Here is a 22054-nt window from a genome sequence, read left to right as displayed (position 1 = left end):
CCCTGCAGGTGACTCTGGCGCTGGCTGATGTTCGAGAACGACTGCTCTGACACTTTGCTGTTCAAAGTGTGGCCTGTGGAGCAACGGGAGCCCCTGGACCCTCATTAGGATTACAGGAGCTCGGGGTGTCGGAATCAGGACCTGCACTTTAACAAGACACCCAGGTGACCCTGATGCCTATTAGAACCTGAAAGCCACTGACCTAAGGGTTAGAGCAGGAAACCTACAGGGGAGGGTACCTGCCATTCAGGGGCATTTGGGAGGCTGTCAAAGTGGGATCAGTGGATGCTTTTTTTTCACTGCCCGAAATATATTCAAACACCCTAATTCAACTTATTTATATTAGGGAACTGTGGGAATAACCCTGAGAGTACAGAGAGAAATGTTTGCAGATAACAGCATGAAAAAAGAAAAGAGTTCCTGTGTTTTGCTTATTTTATAAAGTAGTTAATAGGTCACTCAGCCAACAAAATACAAAACCACTACGAAATATTACCTTTAAACCTTAATTATTTTCAAGGCAGTATTACCCATTAAATGTTCCCTAGCTTTTTATATTGTGATTTCTATTTTTTAATTTCTTTTGGTAGAAGTTGTTAATTTTATTCTAGTGTTTACCTTACATCAATATATCAATACTTCCGTTTTCTTCTTTATTTCTCACCTTTTTTTTAAAAAAATATAATCTTTTACCATCTGGTTTGTATATTTTAAATGATATACTTTGAATCCCAGTTATTATTTATACCACTTCGTACCAGTGATTTCATTCCATTTTCCAGTTTTTCTGTCCCTTGTCAGAACAAAAAACACTTACATAGTAATTCCTCTATCTATAACTCCATCCTTGTTTGTCTTCATTTTGCAATTAAATAAATGAAATTCTGACCATTTATCTTTTTGCCAAAACTTTCAGTCATCTCTAGTAGAGGGCTTGGCAAACTACACACATTTTTGTTGAGCGAGATCAGTGGATACTTTGCTCTTTGTGGATCCCTCTCAGTTCCCTCTGGAATAAAAAGGGGGAAGAGATGGGTAAACCTCGTGGCTACAATGTTCAAAAATTTGTAAAGGCACCCTGTCTACATTGTGAGATGGAGAGTAGAACCATGATATGAGTAGCAGAGCTATTAACTGGATAATAAATCATATGTGTGCATATGTACACACACACATATATACTCATATACAGACCATATATATCAATATATCCCACAATGACCTAGACATTTTAAGAGAAAGCATAGTTTTCAAGTCTAACTTTTTTTGAAAACTCAATTTTCTAATTCACTTTTCATGTACAAATAAATCCAAGATGTGTTTGTGTCTTTCTATCTTATTTTCTACCCTCGGATTTAATTTTCTGGAATGCATCTTTTTAGAAAGTCTTTTTACCAGGGAAGGAGGTTGCAAACTTTCGAGTCCCGCCTCATCCCCACAGGGTCGTTGTTACAATGCTGAGGAATCAGTAAGACAAAGCTTTCTGTGGAGGCCGTGAAGTTTGCCTCTTTCCAGGACTCGGCATTTTCCATCTTCTCGTGGTGAAGCCAGTGGCCTGGGCAGAAAAGAATAGTTGACCAAGTAAAATCTTATTTGTAAGAATATTTTTAGCGTGGAAACACGTGAAAATGAAGGGATCTTTTTTTTAAAAAAGGCTTTGGAAATCTTTTGCACAACAAACACCCCCATATGTAAATAGGACTGTCACTAGCTGTTTGTCCACAGCGAGGCCTCCAGATGAAGCAGGGCTGTGCTCTGACAGGGACAGCTGACTCATTAGCAGAGAGCAGTGAAAGGTAATTAACCCTGGGAAAAGTACAGCTGCCGTGCGGGCTGTTCCTTTCTGTAGGATCTGATTAGAAATTAGTGTTAAACCACTGATTCTTTTTTTTTTTTAAGAAAAAAAAAAAAAAGACTGTCATTGATAATTCACTTTCACTCTCAGGTGTGTCCCCAGAAAAGGTTCTCAAATGTACTTGTAGACAAAAGGACTCAAATCTAAAAAGCATTTTCTGATCACAGTAGACACCTGTTTTTCTTGTTGAGGGGGAGTTCTTTCAAATGAATATTATTGAACTATTGAAGATTGGTTTGTGCCCTGATCCATTCTCCCATAGTCAGTATGTAAATTACTTGAAAAGATTGTTTTATACAGTTAATAAGCTGTAGATAATTACCATTTAATTAAGTTTCTCTTTTTCTTTCCATTTTCCCTCTGATGATGCTTCTCGTCAGTAGCAATGGAAACTCTCCAGTTCAAATCCAGTGGACGCTAGGGAAGGTAAGTGAAGACTATTTAGAAATAAACTTTCCCCCCCAAAAGAGAAGTATCCCTAACTTTTCAGTGGCCTTCTAAAACTTGAGAATTTAAGGAACTTGGTTTTAGGGGACAGCCGAAGATGCCTGATTTTGTTAGTGTTGGTCTCATCCTGGTCATTTGAGTTACAATTGTGTATTTTTTTTTTTTTGAGAAGTGTGTATACCTGTTCATCTTGATTTATGACTTCACTTATCTCATATGAGGAGTATTAATACTTTAACACAGTCAGGATTTACATATGTGGCTGAAGAATGTGGTGGGTAGCATAATGGCAGCCCCCAAAGCATCTGTGTCTTAATTCCTGAAACCTATGAATACGTTGCGTTACACGCAAAGGGAGTTGATTAAATTGCGAGTCTAGAGATGAGGAGATTCTCCTGGATTACCCAGGTGGGCCCAGCTAATCCCAGCGACTTTCAGAGAGAAGCAGATGAATGAGTCATGCAGATGCAGCCTGAGAAGGACTCAATTCCACCAACCATTTGAAGAAGGAGGAAGGGATCTTGGGCCCCAGAATGCAGTGGCTTCGAGATGCTGAGAATGGCCACTGAAAAAACAGGGACCTCAGTCCTATGACAGTAAGGAATTCTGACCTGCAGCCTCCTGTAAAGAGCTCAGCCTGACTTGATTTCAGGCTGGTGAGACCGTCCCAGACTCCGGACCCCCAGAGCTATAAGATACTGACTTATTTGTGCTGTTTTAAGCCACACAGTTTGAGGACTTTTGTTACAGCAGCAACAGGAAACTGATACAGAAGATAAGCCAACCTATAGATGGGACGTATTTTACAGCTGACAGTATAAATCCTATGAAGAATTTCTTGTGTTTGAATGAAGAGAAGAAAAATTTCTTGAGAGGCCAAGACTGATAAGTCGTTTTTAGGAATTGGAATCTGTAGATTGTAATGATGGTTATTTCAGTAACTCTGAGATTTCTGTCTTCTGCATCGCAACACCCTGCCCACACCAAAAATGTTCTCCATGTGATATTTTTGTAAACATGATGCCTGTATCCTCCAAGGTACAAAGCAGTACCTGCTTTATTGGGGTGGTGAGTACATCTGTGTTTCACTGTGCTTGGGTGAGAGGAATGGAACGTCCGTGGGAAAGGCGACCTCTCTGATGCAGAGAGAAAATTGATCTGACCGTCGTAGTGTATGCGGAGCCTGGCGCCTAGAACCACAGCGCTGTCACGCAGAGCCCGGTGCTAGCGTGGGGACGCTGACTTTGTTCCCTTTCTTCATTGTGAAATGGATAGAGTCTCCCTATAGGCACGGGATGATGACAGGAAAAGAGTGCATGATGGTGCGTATAAGAGTGTCTTTCACGGGGCAAGAGTTCAGTCAAGGTGAGCTCAACTTATTTAGAAAATACCATGTCATTTTACTATCTTGATAAAAAATAATGGATGGGGCTTCCCTGGTGGCGCAGTGTTTGAGAGTCCGCCTGCCGATGCAGGGGACGCGGGTTCGTGCCCCGGTCCGGGAAGATCCCACATGCCGCGGAGCAGCTGGGCCCGTGAGTCATGGCCGCCGAGCCTGCGCGTCCGGAGCCTGTGCTCCGCAATGGGAGAGGCCACAGCAGTGAGAGGCCCGCGTACCGCAAAAAAAAAAAAACAAAAAAAGGATGACTTTTGTCTTTCCTTGTGGTTCCATTTTTATCTCCAATAGAAAAGTCATCCATTTAGAGTATGTGGACGTACATTGTTTAAGGTAAAATGTAAGTGCGTAGTAGTTAGGACACTGGCCATACTGACAAATTTTGAGAAAGAAAAGTGAGATACAGAAACTGGAAACTGGACGGAGTTTAAGTGAGTTGGAGATCTTCCTAAATGGTTTTCTTGCCAAATTTGGAAAAATAAGAATACTTCTATTTTACCTTTGGCTTTTATCCCCACAAAGGGACTGATTTAAATCACATGCTGTCATTTTTCATGCAAATTAGATGAAAGTAGACATTGGGGAAGAAATCTGACCATAAAAATCTGTTACAATCCATGCTTGCTCCCCTTTGTGTTTTGGGAGCTGACTTTCTAACACAAGGGAAGACAACATCGTGAATTCTGCTTACCGGGCATTGTAATCAAGCAGACAGAATCTGTAAGTTCCAGGTGTTGTGCTGGGAAGTTATGTTTTGAATACAATTAATAGGATAATATCTCAAGCATCTGAAGAGTATTATCTTTGGCTTATTTTACTTGAATTCAGTAATAACATATTGAGCACCTCCTTTGGCCACAACATCATGTTGCAATGAAAGGTCAACACTACACAGCCCCTCAGGTCTGTGAGCTTTACTGGCGCTGGGATGATAAAGCGACCTTGAGTCAGCGTGGCGTCAGGCAGCACCTATGAATCCAGGTGGAGGTGCCGTCAGAACAGGACCGGGACACAGAATTCTGTGAGGCGCGGCCACTTGCAGCACAGCATGGATGACAAATTGCGTTTCAACAGACAGATTTTTCAGCTCTGATACCAAAGGGAAAAGTTCCTTTGGAAGTTACAAATGACATCAACATATTCTAAACATTGAATTTTAGCTCTGTCATTTGACCAGCTGGTCTCCTTGGACCCTCGTGTAACTATACAAAAGTATGGCTTTAATACATTGTTTCACCAAGCCAAGTATGATTTCGACTGTTTGTGTTTTTTTTCAACTGGTCTTTGGGGACGTTTATTTATTTTAGCCAAAGTCTCTGAATCTCTCAGGATGCATTCTTCAGGATTCATCATTTCGGGAAGCGTTTCCAGGCTGCACTCCCATCGCTGCTTCTGCCTCTTCCGTTATCATACTTTCTTTTTTTTTTTTTTTTACTTGAGAATTTAGGGTTTTTTTTAAAAAAAAACTTCTTATTTTATATTGGAGTCTAGCCAATTAACAATGTTTGGTAGTTTCAGGTGCACAGCAAAGGACTCAGCTGCATATACATGTACCCATTCTCTCCCAAGGCTGCCACATAACATTGAGCAGAGTTCCCGGTGCTCTACAGTAGATCCTTATTATTAGAGAAATGCAGATCAAAACTACAATGAGGTATCAGCTCGCACCAGTCAGAATGGCCATCATCCAAAAGTCTACAAACAGTAAATCCTGGAGAGGTTGTGGAGAAAAGGGAGCCCTCCTACGCTGTTGGTGGGAATGTCAACTGGTGCAGCCACTATGGAGAAGAGCATGGAAGTTCCTTAAAAAACTGAAAATAGAGCTACCGTATGACCCTGAAATCCCACTCCTGGGCATGTATCTGGAGAAAAACATATCCCGAAAGGAAACATGCACCCCAATGTTCACTGCAGCACTGTCTATAATAGCCAGGACATGGAAGCAACTGTTTTCATACTTTCCACATCCTACTGGAATCCTCAGTTTTCTGTTTTGTACCGTGAGGACAGGAGCTGTGCTTTCTATATCTTTTGATGCCTGAGACTAACATGGAGTTCCCTAGATCAGTTCTCAATAAATGTGTATTGACCCAATAATAAGTGTTTAGGACAAAGAGATTGATATTAACAGAATCCATATTAAATTAAACACTATAATGAGAACAAAATCCAAAAATCGTTCTGCAAAAATCCAGTGCCCATTGACTTCAGTGTTTGAGAATCAGGTCATTTCTTTGTAAATTTCGTTAGATTCTCCCATCCCATATTTCCTAGTCAGACAATAAAGATAAATGACTCTATTCTTTTATCTTAATTCAATTTTACAGAATATGGTGGAGATTTTAATGCAAAACGAACAGTTCCTGTTGGGAAAAGCAGCACACTTATTGAAAAAAAATTCTAAAAAACCTCTTAAAAACGGGCAAGGAAAATAGAAAATGTCTTAGGATATCAAGCATATTGTATAACAATCTATATAATAAAACAGCTTAAATAGAGAAAACTCCCTTTACATAATAAAAAACCTCATTTTTGAATCAACAAGTGCTCTTTGAACTTTATTAAAAATGTTTTGACATTATAGGGTTGTTTAGTATAGATTTACTCAAAATAGCACATTTACTTGCAACACAAGCCTTGAAGTTAAGTGGTGAGTTTGATAAAACAGAGTTTCCATAGTTACACAGGAGAACAGAGGATAACTTTTATTTCTTTGGAAGCCAGGAAGGGGCTTTAGAGAAAAGATTAAGAAAACAGACCCAAGCAGGTTCATTACGCAGGGCTTTACACCTTTTTAAAAGCGGAAATTACAGGAAATAAAGTTGCTATTACAGGAAATAAAGTTTTCCCGCTAAAATCTATAGCAGCACGGTAAGAAGTCCTCACATTCCCTTTCCCTGGGCGTTCCCAGCTAGGTTCTGAGTCAGAGGGGAAGCTGGTTTCATGAGACGATCTCCGTGAGATGCATTTTTGCTCACAGTGTTTGTTAAGAACCATGCCGTAAACAAGTGGTTTAAAAGCCACGCAGGAGAGAGCACTGCCTTGCCCTCCAAGGCAGATCCTGCCATCTCAGGTCTAACTTGGTCATTCACGATCACCATTCTGTCGAGAGGCCTGATGAAGGGGAAACGGGAAGCCGCTCTGGTGAAGCCCCCCTCGTGCCAGCTTCACTGAGATGGGCTCTGCGTGCTAAAGACAGTCACTGTGGCCGTGTCCTCTGATGCGTGTAACCCAAGGAGTTCTTCACCGTTGACTGTGGAGAAGCAGAATGACGTTGTTCCTAGCGTCTCACCTTCAGCCCGGGAGCCTTTAACGCAGCCGTGATTAAGAGGACTTTTCCAAAGTTTCTGTGTAGTTACAAGGACAGTTTCAATCTTCTGTCATTTTTTTGCATCAGCTCTGATTATGTTTTTACCAGAAAGATGCATTTGTTTTAAAGGTAACAATACAGACTAGGAGAATAGCTTATGTTTCATCTATATTTATCAGCACTCACTGTACATTTGTGTCTTCATTACCAGGAAATATTAAGGGACATTGTGCCATCGATTCCTGTTTACAGTTTATTATGCAGAGATAGGAAACACTTAGCATGTAAAATGAATGTAGAAATTATTCCTGGATAGAAACACGGACATTTCCCGCTCGTTGGCGCTTCTCCTCCATCACTGGATCAGAGTGTAATTGTCAGTAATCAGGGCTGCTCGCTGCTGATAAAACCACTCTGAATGCTAGCAGCCTTCTTTGTGTGATGACTCAATTATTCCAGAAGTGCCTCATCAAATCTGCCCCATCAGCTGGGCTAATAAATAAGGAGAAGAAACTGGCCCCCCAAAGCAAATTATAAATCCATTTGCATTAACCATTTCGCTGGTCCATGCTCTAGGCAGAAGTAAGCATGGCAGATTGTGTTAAGCTTATCTGAATATGTTTATAATGTTTACAGCATGCAACTTTCTCTCCCCACAAGGTGTTGGAATTATCGGTCATGAATGGCATCTGAATTCAGCTATGTTAATTGCAGCAAGGCTTTAAGTAGCTTTGAGGGCTATTTTGTGACTTAAATCAGGTGAAAGTTAAATCCTCTCGCAGGGAAAAAAATAGGGGTCTTGCACAAGTTACTGGCTTTGCTTCCGAGTTGTTTAAGGAGAAGAGGCCTGTGTTTTATTTTTACAGGTGATGGAAGGACAAACACAAATAATATAATGCCTGCTAGTACAAGGATCAGATGACTTCTTATCCATCTCAGTGGAAACCAGAAGTTATTTTGATGCTCTGTATGACTACAGCAATTTGCAAAGCAAAAGCGTACATTTTCTAGAGAAGATCAGGGTTGCCATAGCATTCCTTGTACTTCAATTCCTTGAAAGACTCCATGGGGCAGAGATTTCAAAACGCCAGGCAAACCAGTAAAAATCAATTAAATCCGTCCATGGAAACTTTGTACATTGACAAATCTTATTTCTCCTCTTCTTGTAAAATAACAAACTCTACTGCATAGCAAGAAGTTTTGTTTGTATTTGAACTTCAGTGATCACTTGGGGAAGCAAAAAACGTTCAGAATGGATCATGAAAAGCAATCTGGTTGCTGATGTCAAAGAATTAGTCTTGTTGAAAATGCAACGACTTAAAATCCAAAACATACCCCCTAAAAGTAAGGGATACCACCACCCCACTTTGCAGTGGGAGCTGTTTTTCCTGCGGAGCTGTTCCAGTTTTGGTGAAGTTCTTCCTTCTACTCCTACATTGACCAGGAGCCTCATTCTGGGCTGATGGTCAAAGTAAAGCTTGTGGCCAATCAACAGTATATTTCTTTGCCTGAAACGACGTAAAAGAAACTCACCACTTCTCTTCATTTGCCCCCAGCCAATGAAGCCTAACCCCCTAGTATCAACCTGGAAAGCGAAGAAGAAGAGAGTCATCTTTGACGGCATAAATATAAAATGGCAGTAGGCTAACGTAAATTGTGTGCATCCGTTTCTCAATATATAATCTCTTGCTATGATAGGAGAGGCAATTCTATAGCTCATTGACTAGAAACATCAAAATAAGGGGCTTAAATTTTCATTAGAAATTTAATGGCACAACATGGCAAATGGAAAGACAAAGAATTCGATTGTCTGTCCAGGCAGATTTATACGAAATTTGACTCTCACTAAAATTATCATGGGGATTAATATAAAAATAATGCTGGAAACTTAGAACTATAAAGGACTTGCCTTCCCATTAAAAGAAAAAATCAAGCAGGAATAATCCCCCTCTTTCAGCATGTCAACTAATGAACAATCGGTGAAGATCCCGGAGTTAGTGACTGAGAGGTTAAAAGTGTTAGAGGTTAGGAGACAGGACCTCGAGGGTCCGCAGTGCTGAGGTTAACATGCTGGCGTTCTCCTGTTTTCGTTTTACTTGGCAGGAAACTAAACCTGAGAGTGGTGTTTGGAGCTTGAATTAGCATCCCAAACTTCTGAGAGGAGCCTGCCATGCAGTTTGCATCCCAACTGGTTCTATTGGTAAGCAAATTCCCAAAATAGTAGTTGTATCACAGGGCTACCAGGGCTACGACATTTCGTATTCAACTGACTTGCCTTTTCACCAGACTTTTCACTTTGAGTTTAGTCTGGAGGATTTTTTTTAAATACAGAGTTTTCTTTGAATCGTAAGTAGATCTATGGTTCTCTGCTTTAAGGACACAATTGACGGTTGCCTCCTGTCACTTTAGGTCACCCCACCGCCACCACCACCACCACCAATAAAATATAATCTGATATACCCTTTTTAAAAAATAACACTGCAGATTCATTACATTATATTATAGGTTTAAAGAACCGTCTTTTTCCGAAGCAAGTACTTAGCCCTGAAGCAGCTGTAAATTTAGGACTCCATCCACTATTATTGGCATGTGGCAGAGCAGACAAATGGAGGACTCTGTGATGACTCCATTTAATGAGGGAAGCCATGTCTTACTTAGAGCACACACTGAAGGACTGTGTAGCCCATTCCCGACACCTTGGGTGTCATATAGTTTTACCTTTTAAGATTGCTGTTTCATGAAGAGATGGGCTTCAATGGAAAAGTGTCCGTCCTGGTAGGCGGGGTATAGAACTAACTCAGTTACAAGTTGGGGGTGCTTGGTCAAGATGCCAAGCCTTAGGTTAACTGTATTCCAACATGTGTATCTCCTATGAAAATTTTCGGAAGTCCTTAAGTTTTACAACATGGTTTAAGGTCATCAAAGAGATTAAAGATGGCAATGAATAAAAATGGGTTTTTTTAAGGTATCTCTTTGATATAGTAACAGGACACAAGCAGGGAATGGAGGGAACCGATTGCAGTGGAGGATTCCTTTTGGTATCCGCCAAGGGTGTGTTTCCAAGAGGCGGTGGGTGGAGTCACGAATGATGGACGCCTGGAACGGCGAGCGTCCGCGGGCCCCTCTTTCCCATCCGTATTTTGGTGCACTTGGACTTCCCAGCCCGTTTGTGTCAAATCATATTTCTAAACTTATATGTTGTCGGCGCCCTCTGTGCACGGCTCCACGTGGATCTCAGCTGTGCTGCCTTAACTCTCATCCCCGGGGAGGGGAGAGACAGCAGATGGGGTTAGGGCAGAGGGCTGATGCATCTGACAGCAAACGGCCGGGTTGTTGAGTGGAAGCCGCGAGCGTCAGGAAGCTACTTTTCCCCTGAGAACCAACTAACCACTGAAGAAAGTTGAAAATGAGCCCTTTGAGAAGCGCTATTAAAAGTAGTAAAAAATTGCAATTGTGCAGATGATGTGCTGCTGTGTGCTTATTCGGATGCTAATGAGTTTGACATTAGGGAACTCAGAGGGTTTACAGCTACTCCCTTATGTGATTCAGTTCTTTATTGGCAATCTTTGAGAAAATAAATGGAAAATGTATTGCTAATAAACACACAACACGATAGGGTGTAGACAAAAAGCCATTACTTTCAGGATTTAGAAAGAGCTCTGCCCACCAGTGTTTTCCGGGATCTTTTGTCTTAGGTTAGAGTGTGGCAAACAAAGGGGACAGGCAGGTGGACCGAGGGTGAAGGAGAAGAAGCCAAACACGTTTGTAGAGAAAGCTCTTTTTTTTTTTTTTTTTTTAGTTGCAATCAAACAAACTAAGAACTCCCGAGTCCTGTGCTACTTTTCAGTCCTTACATCCCGTGCGATAATCTGCTCTGTCTCTTGAGGGTTTTATCCCCATTACTCCCCAGGAACTCGAGTTGCTGAGGTGAGTTGAAGAAGCATCTGCTTAATGTCCGGTCAAAGCTTTCAAGTAACACAGAAATCCATGGTTAAAAAGCTGGGCACACCAACCTACTGCAAAGGGTAAAACACGGACGAGAGAAATCTTCTGCCAGGAAGGTTGGTGACTTGGGTTCTAGTATGTCAGAACTGACGGTGAACCATTGTAAGTGTGCCTTAATATAGATAGTATACGTGTAGTGTTTGTACCAATAGCCACTCTCTTATCAGGCTGAGTGTGTTACAGAGTTTCAGAGTATTCTCTCAAGGGCCAAGTGGACTGAAGACAGATTCTGTTCCATCCCTGGGACCAAATAGAGGTGACACAGGCCTGTGAAAGCGAGGAAGCCACGTGCAAATTGTTTCCACAGGAAGCAGGTTAAAACATTGGCAAAAAGCGTTAGTAGCCTTTTAAGACAGCCTCATTCAACAGCGCCCTAAATACAGATGCCTTTGGAATCTTGTCTTTTGTGACTTCTTGAGTATAGCACGTGCCAGACCGTGTCTGAACTTTTTCTTCTGGTGGTTAAAAGTAAAAATGACAATAATGATACTGAGAGTCCCTATTATCCAATTTTCCTAGTAAATTGAAGGCCTAACATAAATTATATATATATATATATATATATAGAGAGAGAGAGAGAGAGAGAGAGAGAGAGAGAGAGAGAGGGAAATTACCAGTTTTTGTTTGGTAAGAAAATTTTCTTACCAATTTTTGTTCGGTAAGAAAAACAAAAATTAATTTGGCTTACCGTAAAAAAGCTAAACATCGTTTTCCCATTGATATGTTAGTGTGAAGCTTTCATTCTGTTTGTAGCGTAGTCCACCGGAATTATAGGTGATTGTTGATTGTGCACTTCACTGTTTATTATTGCTCTTCTATTTATCTGTTCTGCCTTATATGCCTTCTCTTACTTTTTATCTTAATAGAATGAATTGCAGGATTTCTCACTAAAGCAGACAAAGGTATTCAGTCACTCTGAGAGAGGAAGGAAAACCAAGTTAGCGTACAAGTTACCTGGAGAAAGAGAGAGGTAAGGCAACGTTTTTATTAAAGAGTAGAATATATCGAAATAAAATGAGTCCGACCAAAGCATTTATATAAAGACTCTCCTCGACAACAGCACTTTATCTCTGCCCATTTGCTTTGACAGAAATTTACTCTTAACACCCAATTTAGAATTATGATTTTTGTCATGAGTACGGTCACTTTAATCCTTTAAAATATTAAACAGGTGACGTTCTCCGTACCTACAAACCCTTTAGCATGTTGATTGGTATGTGTTACTTGTTTAAACGTGTTTGCCCTTAGAGAAGGATTCAGCATTAAAATAGTTGTAAAATTCCAATTTTAATTCATTTGTATTTGAAATCAGTTTACTTGAGGATTAAGAGTAAAATAAGTGAGATGTTTTTAAAGCATGTTTTTAAAAGCACTGTAGCTGACATCTAGAGTTCACTCCTACGGACACTAAAAAGTAAGGAATTAGGTTGTCCTTGGGAAAAATTCTGTTTAGAATAACCTATCCCTGTAGGAAGGAGCTTGTTTTCTAACATTTTTCAACACATGCCTCTCAAAATATCAGCAAGAGAAAAAACAATTTAAGGCCCATTTAGGGTGTTCCTTACACTGAGCTATCTTTAAGCAGGGAATATTAAAAAATTCTAAGTCTCCGAAAACACAAAGCTGGCGGCTGCCCCCTTAGAGCACAAAACTGTGACTCAGAGGCCGTGGTTCGGCGACTAATAGAAATCGTTGGCACACGCTGTCCACCTAAGGGAGTAATAGAACTATTTGCTGGAGTCGTTAGGCAAAAGGACACAGACGTATGGCGTTGGTTCATGGTCACGTGGCCAGCTGTGCAAAGTTAGAGGGTTAGTCTACACACAGGAGCCGCAGAAACTCAGAAATCAGAAGCAGGAATCAACACACCTCAGCCTCCTCCTAAAGCCACCCAAGCTCTCCCAGGCCCAAGGTTTCCTTCATTGCTGGACATTTCCACTTGACTCTAGAAATTCCCTTTGAAAAGCGGATGTGCATGCCCTTGGCCTTCGGGGAGAGCTCTTTCCAGACAGCTGTGCTTCGTCTGAGAGAGCGCTGAACCTGCTTTTCCATTAGGTGTGGTGTTTGCCAGGCTGGGGGGGATCAGGGGACATGAGACGGGTTACCGGTGTAAACAGTACCACCATTCAATTCTTCAGCTTTTTATGCAGAATCAACGGCAGTACAAATAGAGACGGACAGGAACAGAGAGCTGACATCAGGGATCCTGTGCCTTAAATAGAGGATTCAGAAAATTTTCATTGCAGGATAAAGCATTCAGAAAAGGTTCACAAAATTATTAACGTGGTATCAAGGGTGATGTCAAAGCTCCTGAATTTATTCATTTAAATGTTTTTACGTTTTACTTTCTGAATTACTCTTCCTGAGGAATCAATAAATGTGTGAAAGGAGAGCCAGGAAAACAATAAAAGGGTAAGAACAGAGAAAAAAATGCTTGAACATTCAACCTTGGTATTCTTATCAATGAGTCAAGTATTCTTTTAGGCTCACAACTCATTTTCCCCATCTTTTTCTTGTATAACAGGGAAACATCTTTTGCTGCCATTTTGGGCTGATCCAAAGCTATGTTTAAAACAAAATAATGCCAGAATCATCAAAAGAAAGGGCACTCGGTGTAGGGTTCTTTGTTCTTCAATCTGGCCAAGTTTCATCCCAAGGTACTGGCATCATTTAGCTGCTCCATTTTCTGGGTTTAGCCTTTTCCAACTTCCTGAGTTTCTCTTTGTCGTTTTTTAAAAGATGATTTTGTAAAGAAAGCATCCGCTGAGGATAAGGTGCTCCTCGTGGGGAGGACCCCTGGACCTCCTCTGGGCAGGCACAGAACTAACTTCCTCTCACCGTTGCCGTGAGTTTCCTGAGATTGAAGGGACAGCTCACAAGTCATGAGGCACAACAGACAAAACTGCTTTGTCAGTTCCCAGCTCTCAGGAGAGGAACACAATGAAATCTTGTTAAAAGTGGGACTTATTGCAAGTTGAATGTATGTGAAGGACTTCTCAAATTGAAAGTAGCTACCCGCATGAAATTATATGTCACTAAACAGCGTGACAATTAATTGTATAAGGATTTTGAGAAACTGTCCTCAAAACATTATGATCACCATGGCCTTTCTACTAATATTAAGAAACTCAAGACTGCTTATAAATATTGAGGACGTCACTGTCCAGGGTTCTGTTGAAAGGAGAAATAAAACGTAAGCATTACCGAGAGATTTGTTTTCCCCAAATCTTAAGAAGTGATTAAATATTTACTTGGAGGTTGTTTTTGTTGACAAATAATTTTGTTTGTTTAACCATTAGGTTAAAATAGGATTTTTGAGTGAAAAATAAAATCAAAGGGAACTAAATCTCCTCACATACCCATAATTTGCTTGCATGAATGAAAGCAAAATTGAGTTTATCAATTTGGTGTCCTGCTCCTTGAATCTCTCCCTTCCACAAATCAGCAGTTCCAGGGGTCCCTCTTCAGCCCAAAAGAAGGCACCAGATCTGTGCCTTGGAGCAATGCAGAAGGAAGATCTCCTGATCGCCCCTCATGTAACTAACTAAGCACCAGGAGGAAAAGGTGGTCAAGTCCATGTCACTAGGGAATTACTGTGCACACCTGTATGTAGGTCTGTAAATATGTGACGATAGTAAATGAAGGCTTTCCAAATGCAACTATGTAATGAACATTTATTTTATGGTCATTTTTCTTCTTTGTCGCCTATCTGCTTATCTCCATTGTTGGTGCTGGTGTATCCTTCCCCCAAGTTTTGTTTCTTTGCCTTCTTTATTTTATAAGTTTCTTTCCCTCTTGCCTCTTCTTGTATTAACTCCTCTCCCCAGAGAACTGGGGAAGAAAGTCTTAAAAATTTTTTTTCACGGCTTTATTATGAAATAGATAGCAAGCAGGAACACTTTTTTCCCTTTCTACATAAATATTATACATAACATATCCATAATTATAGGTTAAAAGAACTTTTCTTAGTTTCAGGAAAAATAAGAGTGGCAAAACTTGCCTTTACTGTTTTATCTCGATTGAGTAGATTGTCAAAGCCAGGAGGAACCCGTGATAGGAATGTGAGAAAATGTCTTGTTCCCATCCATAAACAGTGGGATGGAGAGAAAGGTCCTAAGAAGTGAGGAGAAGGACAGCTTTTTAGAAAATCAAAGCTCTGTTTTGGGAAAAGAAATGATTCATTAAGTTTCACAAAATCAGTTGCAGGCTTGTCGATAGAATTTGGGACTTTGGTAGTAAAGATGGTCGAGTGTCCTTTTCCAATAGAAAAAAACCCCCATGTTCCCAACAGGAAGTAGAGTTTTCAAGATACAGGCCATGTTCGTTAGATCAATGTCCTGAATCGTACGTGCCCGTGGCCTCTTCTGTAACGTGGAGGGCTTGAAGGGGTGGCCGTCCCCCTGCCCCGCCGCACGCCCCCTGGGTCTCAGCACAAGCAGTGAGGTAGAACTTCTTTCCCCTTGAATGAACCATCACCGGAACGTGGTACCCACTGCATCTGAGGTTCGATTTTACAAAAATGAAGTCTTCCCATTGGCAATTTATTAAAGTCCATGAGAATAATCCATACAGAGAATATTGAGAGATTCCTGCTCCCACGTGTCAGGTGTTTGAGAACAAAGGCTTATTTTTAAGCTGAGATCTACCAGAGAGCGAGCTTTCTCATGATTGTTGCCCCCCAAAGAAAAGCACGTATGCTCCAGGTGTCTGATGTTCTCATTTCCAAAGAGCTGCAAGACAGGACTAGACCCTGAACTTAGTAACAGCCACGGTCCTTCAGGTGTGAACAGGAGAGAGGAGGTGAAAGGGATGGATTGTATGTTGGGGCCTGATCCATCCCACACCTGCAGCCTGGCCCGCAAGTTAAAATGAACGCTGAGCTTCATGGATGAGTTGCCAGTTCTTACAAGGCTTGTGTGGGATGTATGTGCTCCACCAGCAAGAGGCCAATAGCTCCACGAAATGCAAGCGTGAGGCTGGCACTCCAGGCCCCTTCAAGCAGAGGCCCATGAATATTTATGTCTCCCTTCCGATGACTTTAACAGGGAGGTGGCTGCACAGGGCGGCGGCAGTCCGCTCAGGTCCTCGAACAGCTGAATTGTGAAATAGCACGAGTCTTGGAGCCGTTATGAAGAAGGTTACGTTTAAGCAGTTTTCTGACATTTCTGTATGCCTGCTGGCGCTCTGCACACCGTGTTTCTGTAAAGAAACGCGTGGAGCTCAACCTTCACCTGTGTTTTGGGGCGGGGGAGTATGGGGACGTCCAGAGTGGTGGGGGGAGCTCTCAGAGCACCTGCACGCAGTGTAACTGCAGACCCGAGTTGAGATGATGCTCTCCCACGGGAGGAGCTCCCTCAGAAATAGGTGATGGTTTGCCCATTTTAACCCTCAAGCTACTGGTTTCTCCTAAGCAAGTGACTCGCTTAGCACACAGAAGGGAGTTTGCGTGAACTGAGCCACTGGATACGCAGCAGAGACCCTCACGGAGGAGGCGTTCACAGCGCAGTGCCCACCGTCCTGTGTAAACCAAGCCACGTTAATCCCAGGCAGTGTCACATCTATCATAAGTCTGTGTGGTTTTAAAAGAAGGGAAATCTACAGGAGGAAAAAAAATCTCCTCTGTTTTCCTGTTGTTTTCTCTTATCATGTAGTTTGAAAATATTCGTTAACAATGGACCGTTTTACTTAGACTAAAGCAATGGCTGTTCAAAAAAGCAGTGGACACTTTTGTTGGCTAATTTGAAAAACAGTTCAGCGATTGGTGTGGTGTTTATTATGAAATGATGACAAAAGGGTGCTGGTGGTTTTAATAGTTTTAGCTTACAAGAGCTGTCATTAATTTTGTCTGTAGTGTTGCAGGTGAAAAAATGCACGATGGATAAATAGTCTATATTGGTTTAACTGAACATAATATATAGTGTGTTCTGGAGTTGTTTGTCTCAATAGACTATAGTAATCAAAAGTAATGAACCTATTATGTGCAGGACCTTGGAGAGCGTCGAATGGCAGTAAAAGTGTGGCACATAAAAGGTTTATTAAAGGAAATTAAAGTCCATCATTGCCACACCTGCTCCCCTATTATAAGTCTATGGCAGGTCAGTGCTTTCCATCACAACTCAGCCTCGGAGAGCAGAGATGCGTCTCCCATTCTCATTGCAGTCACACCGCACCCCCGCCGGCGTCGGGATTTAAGGATGAGCCATGGAGAGCGCCTTCGGCCTGCTTCTGATTTTCAACAAGCAGAACAACTTCTTTCTACTTAAGAATTCCTTCTGATAAAGTGCAAAAGTGAATTAAACTACGAGATGCTTAGAGGTTCCTAGTGGAATGGTTGGGTGTAGTCAGGTCAGACTCTTATCTCCGTGTGGACAAAAACAAGTTCTTTATGTCTTGGCATCCCTTTGATAATTAGCTTCATTATATTTAAAATCATCAGTAATGCTGTTTTAGGGAATTTGACAGACACAACACTCAAATTTTACTTTCCTTATGGATTTGGACGATTATAACCCGCATTTATTCTGGAATTATGGGAGTAAATGCATGCCATTGTTGATCGTAAACATTTCCAGGGGTATTTTACAATGAGGGCATTTCAGGGTTTTGTGTTCACGTTGGATTTTTACAGTGGGAATTATTTTTCCTAACTTAGAAAGAGGCATGTAGCAGAAAGTTTCTAGAAATGCAAAGGAATCTGGTTTAGTAAATTAATCTGAAACCTTTTGGTTTGGCATTTGAGGTTTTGTCTCTTTCACAATCACTGTTAATCAGACCATCCCTCTTTCTATCTTTGTCATGCCGGAAGTGTTTGAATCACTAGCAAACACTTGTGGGCAAGGACATCTGCCCCCTTGTCCCTTCCGTCTGGTTCCAGCATCTATAGAAGTGTTTCCAGAACTCATGGGGTGTGAGGCAGTCACAGCTCTCTCTCTTCAGAGTCAGATGCTGTTCAAGAGCATGAAAGGCTACTCTGCTTTTCATAACGACCTTCAGAACTTCTAGTGACATGTGTTCGTATTTTGAGCAACGTCAAAGCGGTGACCTCAGGACTCTGTGCTTACGTTACAGATGGACGCAGAGGCTGAAGATAAAACGCTGCGTACCCGTGCGAAAGGAACCAAGGGTGAGTTAGCAAGCAGATTCCACGACACCGTGCTCACCACACCATGAAATGTGGGCGTTCCATGCTCAGTCCCTGACGTGTAGTCAGAAGAATTACAACTTCCTCAGGGCTTCTGTTTTTAAACCAAGCCAGGACATTGGATCATGGCATTGAGAGACTAAATACTATGAACCAGGAGTAGAAGACTCAGAATAGTCCAAACGATGTAGGATGCTAATTTTTACAAAATGCAATCATGAGTAGATTTAAACCTCGTGCGAAGTAGCATAATGGTCAGCAAGGGAAGAACACTTCACGGAGACCTCAAATCATTGACGTGACTTTAACGTCCAAGGGAAAAGACCGAATTGTTCGTTTATTGCCAAAGCAGATTTTGATTTTTATGTTATCCGTTTAGTGGCTTCCAGTCTAAACTTAGTTCAGGTAAAATGACGACGTTTGCTTTTGGACTGTCCCTGCTGGGAATTTCCAGCAGCTCTGCGAAGTAACGTCTGAAAGGTTTAACTTGTCAGTTATCCCTCTCTTTCTGTAACCAACAGATGGTAATGTAATATTGAAATATAGACAGGCCCTTGATGATCCAAACATCTGGAAAACAGGATTGACTGGCAATAATACCCCTTAAGGAAAATAACTTTTATTATAATTAGCTGTATTTGTGTGACCCTTCATTCTAAATGGAAGGTTTAGCCTGGCCTCTGGAAGGAAGCTGGGTAGCTGTTCCCCACCTGACCCTCTCGCGTTGGTCTTGCTGAGGAAAGGTTGGGTTCGACAGTGATCAGGCAGTCGTTTGTAAGCGTTCAGAGATGTACAGTTGAAGATGTCTAACCAGATTCAACGCTTTCATTAGCTTTGTTTATAATTCCTGTTTCAGTCAAGTCCAGAATCCCCCATTTTTTTAAAAATTCCAGGATGATTTTTTTTTTTCAGTTAAAATACAACCCTCGTTATCATCAGCCATGATAACCAAAATGCAGAATCACGCTGTACGAGACATGGGACTTTTCTCTACCCCAACTGAAGTTTTACAGTGTTCTGTTTTCCAGGTTTAGTTTAAGTTACTTTAAAAGTAATTACATCATATATCCTAGTATTTGGAATGCAGTTTTGGAAATATCACATTTTTATGCAGCAGACTTCTCCATGGGATACATGTTTTTAAAACAAGGACAGTTTTATCACTATTTAGCATAGGCTCACGTCTGCCATAAACGTCAGCATTCTAGGAACTGTATTTGGATTATTGGAATCTCTTATTCTGACTTCTGAAAGCACAGAACTCTATCATACTTCTAAAATGTGAGTATTTTAAGTTGCCATTCTTTTTGGACTTTGAATCCTTTTGGCACATACATATACACCCTTAAATAGAGCCAAAATGTTCTTGGAGAACTGAGACAACTTTTTCTCGTGCAGCATGAGTCATCTTTAAACCCACCTGTTACCTCTCTCGGTATGCTGCGTATCCTGGTGTAGGCAGGTATTCATAAACATGAACTTCTTTAGTTCCCATCATCTCAGAAAAATCAAAGCTCTTTTTTTCTCTAAATAGCTTACTTTTAATAGGATGTTGAAATTAATGTGACTAAAACTTCTCCTTCTACAGGAATGAAATTTATGGAACAGAATCTTAGGATATTTACTAATAAAACTTCGCCAGTTTTATTTAAATGCTTGTTTAATGTCAATAAAAATGTAAACAGGATTCTTTTGAAATTTTTCCTAGAGACAGTAAAATTGATTTAAAAAATAGTTCAAGTCCTGTACTTCTTCAATGAATCTCTAAAGACAGGTATTTGGAAGTCCATTCCATGACTGTGAAGTCCCAGGGTCACCTGAGGCACTGTTCTGGGCCATGGTCACCTGTCCTCTTGTTTCCAAAGAACCAGAACCAGAAAAGATGAATTGGCCCAGAGGGAAACTGAGTGGGGTCTGCACTAATCATACATTGGTCGTCATCTCTAGACGGTAAAAGGTTTCTGTCATACAGTTTTCAAAATTATAAACTGATTTTCCTTTTCTTTCTTTCTTTTTGTCAATAGCACCAATGGATTCTCTAATCCAGGAGCTCAGGTAAGGGTTGCCCTACTTTACTTTTTTCTAAGATTGATCAACTTTAATTATTAGAATGTTTTGTACCTTTCAAGCCTGGATCCTCATTTTACTGTGAGGAATAAGCCAACAGGCCTATTTCACTTGGCCTCTGTCTCTACACCAAAGAAACCGAGAAAGGGAAAAACTACTGATTGTCGATCCGAAACAATTCAAGCTAATATTTTGATAACAAAACACAAAAACGCTGTTCTGTAATGTGGGAAAATCTCCACTTCCTCCTTGGAGGGTGCGCTGCCTCTGTGCACACACCCGTGTGTGGTTTGTTTTCGTGCTGATGGAAGTAAGGAACTGAGCTCATCCGAGAACATGAGTGAGGAATAACCCAAGTCCAGAATGCTCCATGTTTCTTTTTAATAATTAGATAATTCTTTTTTAGATTCCACATATAAGTGATATCATATGATATGTCTTTCTCTGCCGGGCTTACTTCACTCAGTGTGATCATCTCTAGGTCCATCCATGTGGCTGCAAATGGCATCATTTCATTCTTTTTTATGGCTGAGTAATATTCCATTGTATCTACGTACCACATCTTCTTTATCCATTCCTCTGTTGATGGACACTTAGGTTGCTTCCATGTCTTGACTGATACAAACAAACTTATTTACAAAACAGAAATAGAACCACAGACATAGAAAACTAATGGTTACCAAAAGGGAAGGGGGAGGAGGGTTAAATTAGGAGTTTGGGATGAACAAATACACACTACTATGTATAAAATAGATCATCAACAAGGACCTACTGTTTAGCACAGGGAACTGTACTCAATATTTTGTAATAGCTCTATAATGGAAAAGAATAAGGAAAGTATGTATATGGTGTGTGTGTGTGTGTGTGTATATATATATATCTGAATTATTGTGCTGTATACCTGAAACTAACACAGCATTGTGAATCAACTATACTTCAATTTTTGAAAAAATTTAGATAATCCTATCAGATAATCACGTGAATTTTTGACAGTAGACATTTGAGGATAATGAGATGGTGGTGTTTGGGGGGGATCTGAGCACTTCCGCCTTAGATACTGTGCTGTGCGCCTCAGGCAATGCTCTGGAAATTCCACCTGACTAGGTTTTGCAGAATAAACTCCAAGTGGGTTTTCTTTCACAGAGTCTTTGCAAGGTATAGCTGTTGGGTTTTTTTAAGTGCATATTTAAAGAAACGCATGCTGCCAATACATTTTCTGTCCTGATGCTGTTTTGTAGTGAAATGCTGCAGGAGAAAGAGGAAACCCTTGTCTCCTCTCTAGGTTTGCAAGCCCAGAAAGTCCCAGACTCAGGGTCTAATCCACCTTTCTGGAAACAGCGATGGTCTATGTGTTCCTCTGGGAAATGTGTGAAAACTGGAGCGTGTGTAACAGTGTCTGGATGTGTAACAGTGTCTGGCACACCTTGACATTTGCGGTGTATGCATTTATGATTTCCACGGTTGTTTTCCAGGCCACTGTGCTCTGTGATTTCCTTTAGCTTAGTACCTTCATTCTGCAAGTTTCGGTTCAGCAGCTTAGTGGAACTGGATCTGTCAGAATTGGGTGCAAGCTTTCAGGCCGGTGCACTTCTCTGTGGAGATGTGTTTGTAGGAAATCCATGGCCCTGCATATGTTGTCGATTGTATCGTTGAAAATACTACATTTTAAACTACTTTTATGAGAGCAGAACACAGATACACCCACACATCGGGACAGGATTAAATGGCCGGAGTGTCTGGCTGCCTTACATTCTTGCTTTTTACATCTGCCCTCGTTAACAATTCCTATTTGTTTGGAGACTTGATGTCCTTGTAGAATGACGGAGGGAAGTT

At 41.0% G+C, this 22054-nt stretch overlaps 1 protein-coding gene across 5 annotated transcripts in view; it reads left to right on the top strand.

Annotated features, from left to right (window-relative positions):
- ST18 (ST18 C2H2C-type zinc finger transcription factor) overlaps positions 1-22054 on the top strand; it is a 131808-nt gene that overhangs the window by 19514 nt on the left and 90240 nt on the right. For 4 of the 5 annotated variants that reach the window (XM_060287694.1, XM_060287695.1, XM_060287696.1 and 1 more), the window contains exons 1-4: positions 10919-10935; positions 11880-11983; positions 18082-18136; positions 20179-20209. In XM_060287694.1, the coding sequence (XP_060143677.1) occupies positions 18082-18136; positions 20179-20209 (86 nt within the window). In that variant the 5' untranslated portion in view covers positions 10919-10935; positions 11880-11983. Of the gene's footprint in view, positions 1-2238; positions 2282-10918; positions 10936-11879; positions 11984-18081; positions 18137-20178; positions 20210-22054 lie in introns of those variants that run through there. The other variant, XM_060287693.1, reaches the window with a different exon arrangement.

Source organism: Globicephala melas, chromosome 17, assembly GCF_963455315.2.
Source record: "Globicephala melas chromosome 17, mGloMel1.2, whole genome shotgun sequence".
In the NCBI taxonomy this organism is placed as follows: Eukaryota; Metazoa; Chordata; class Mammalia; order Artiodactyla; family Delphinidae; genus Globicephala; species Globicephala melas.
Note: the sequence above shows the minus strand (reverse complement) of the source record. Positions and strands in the feature narration are given on the sequence as shown.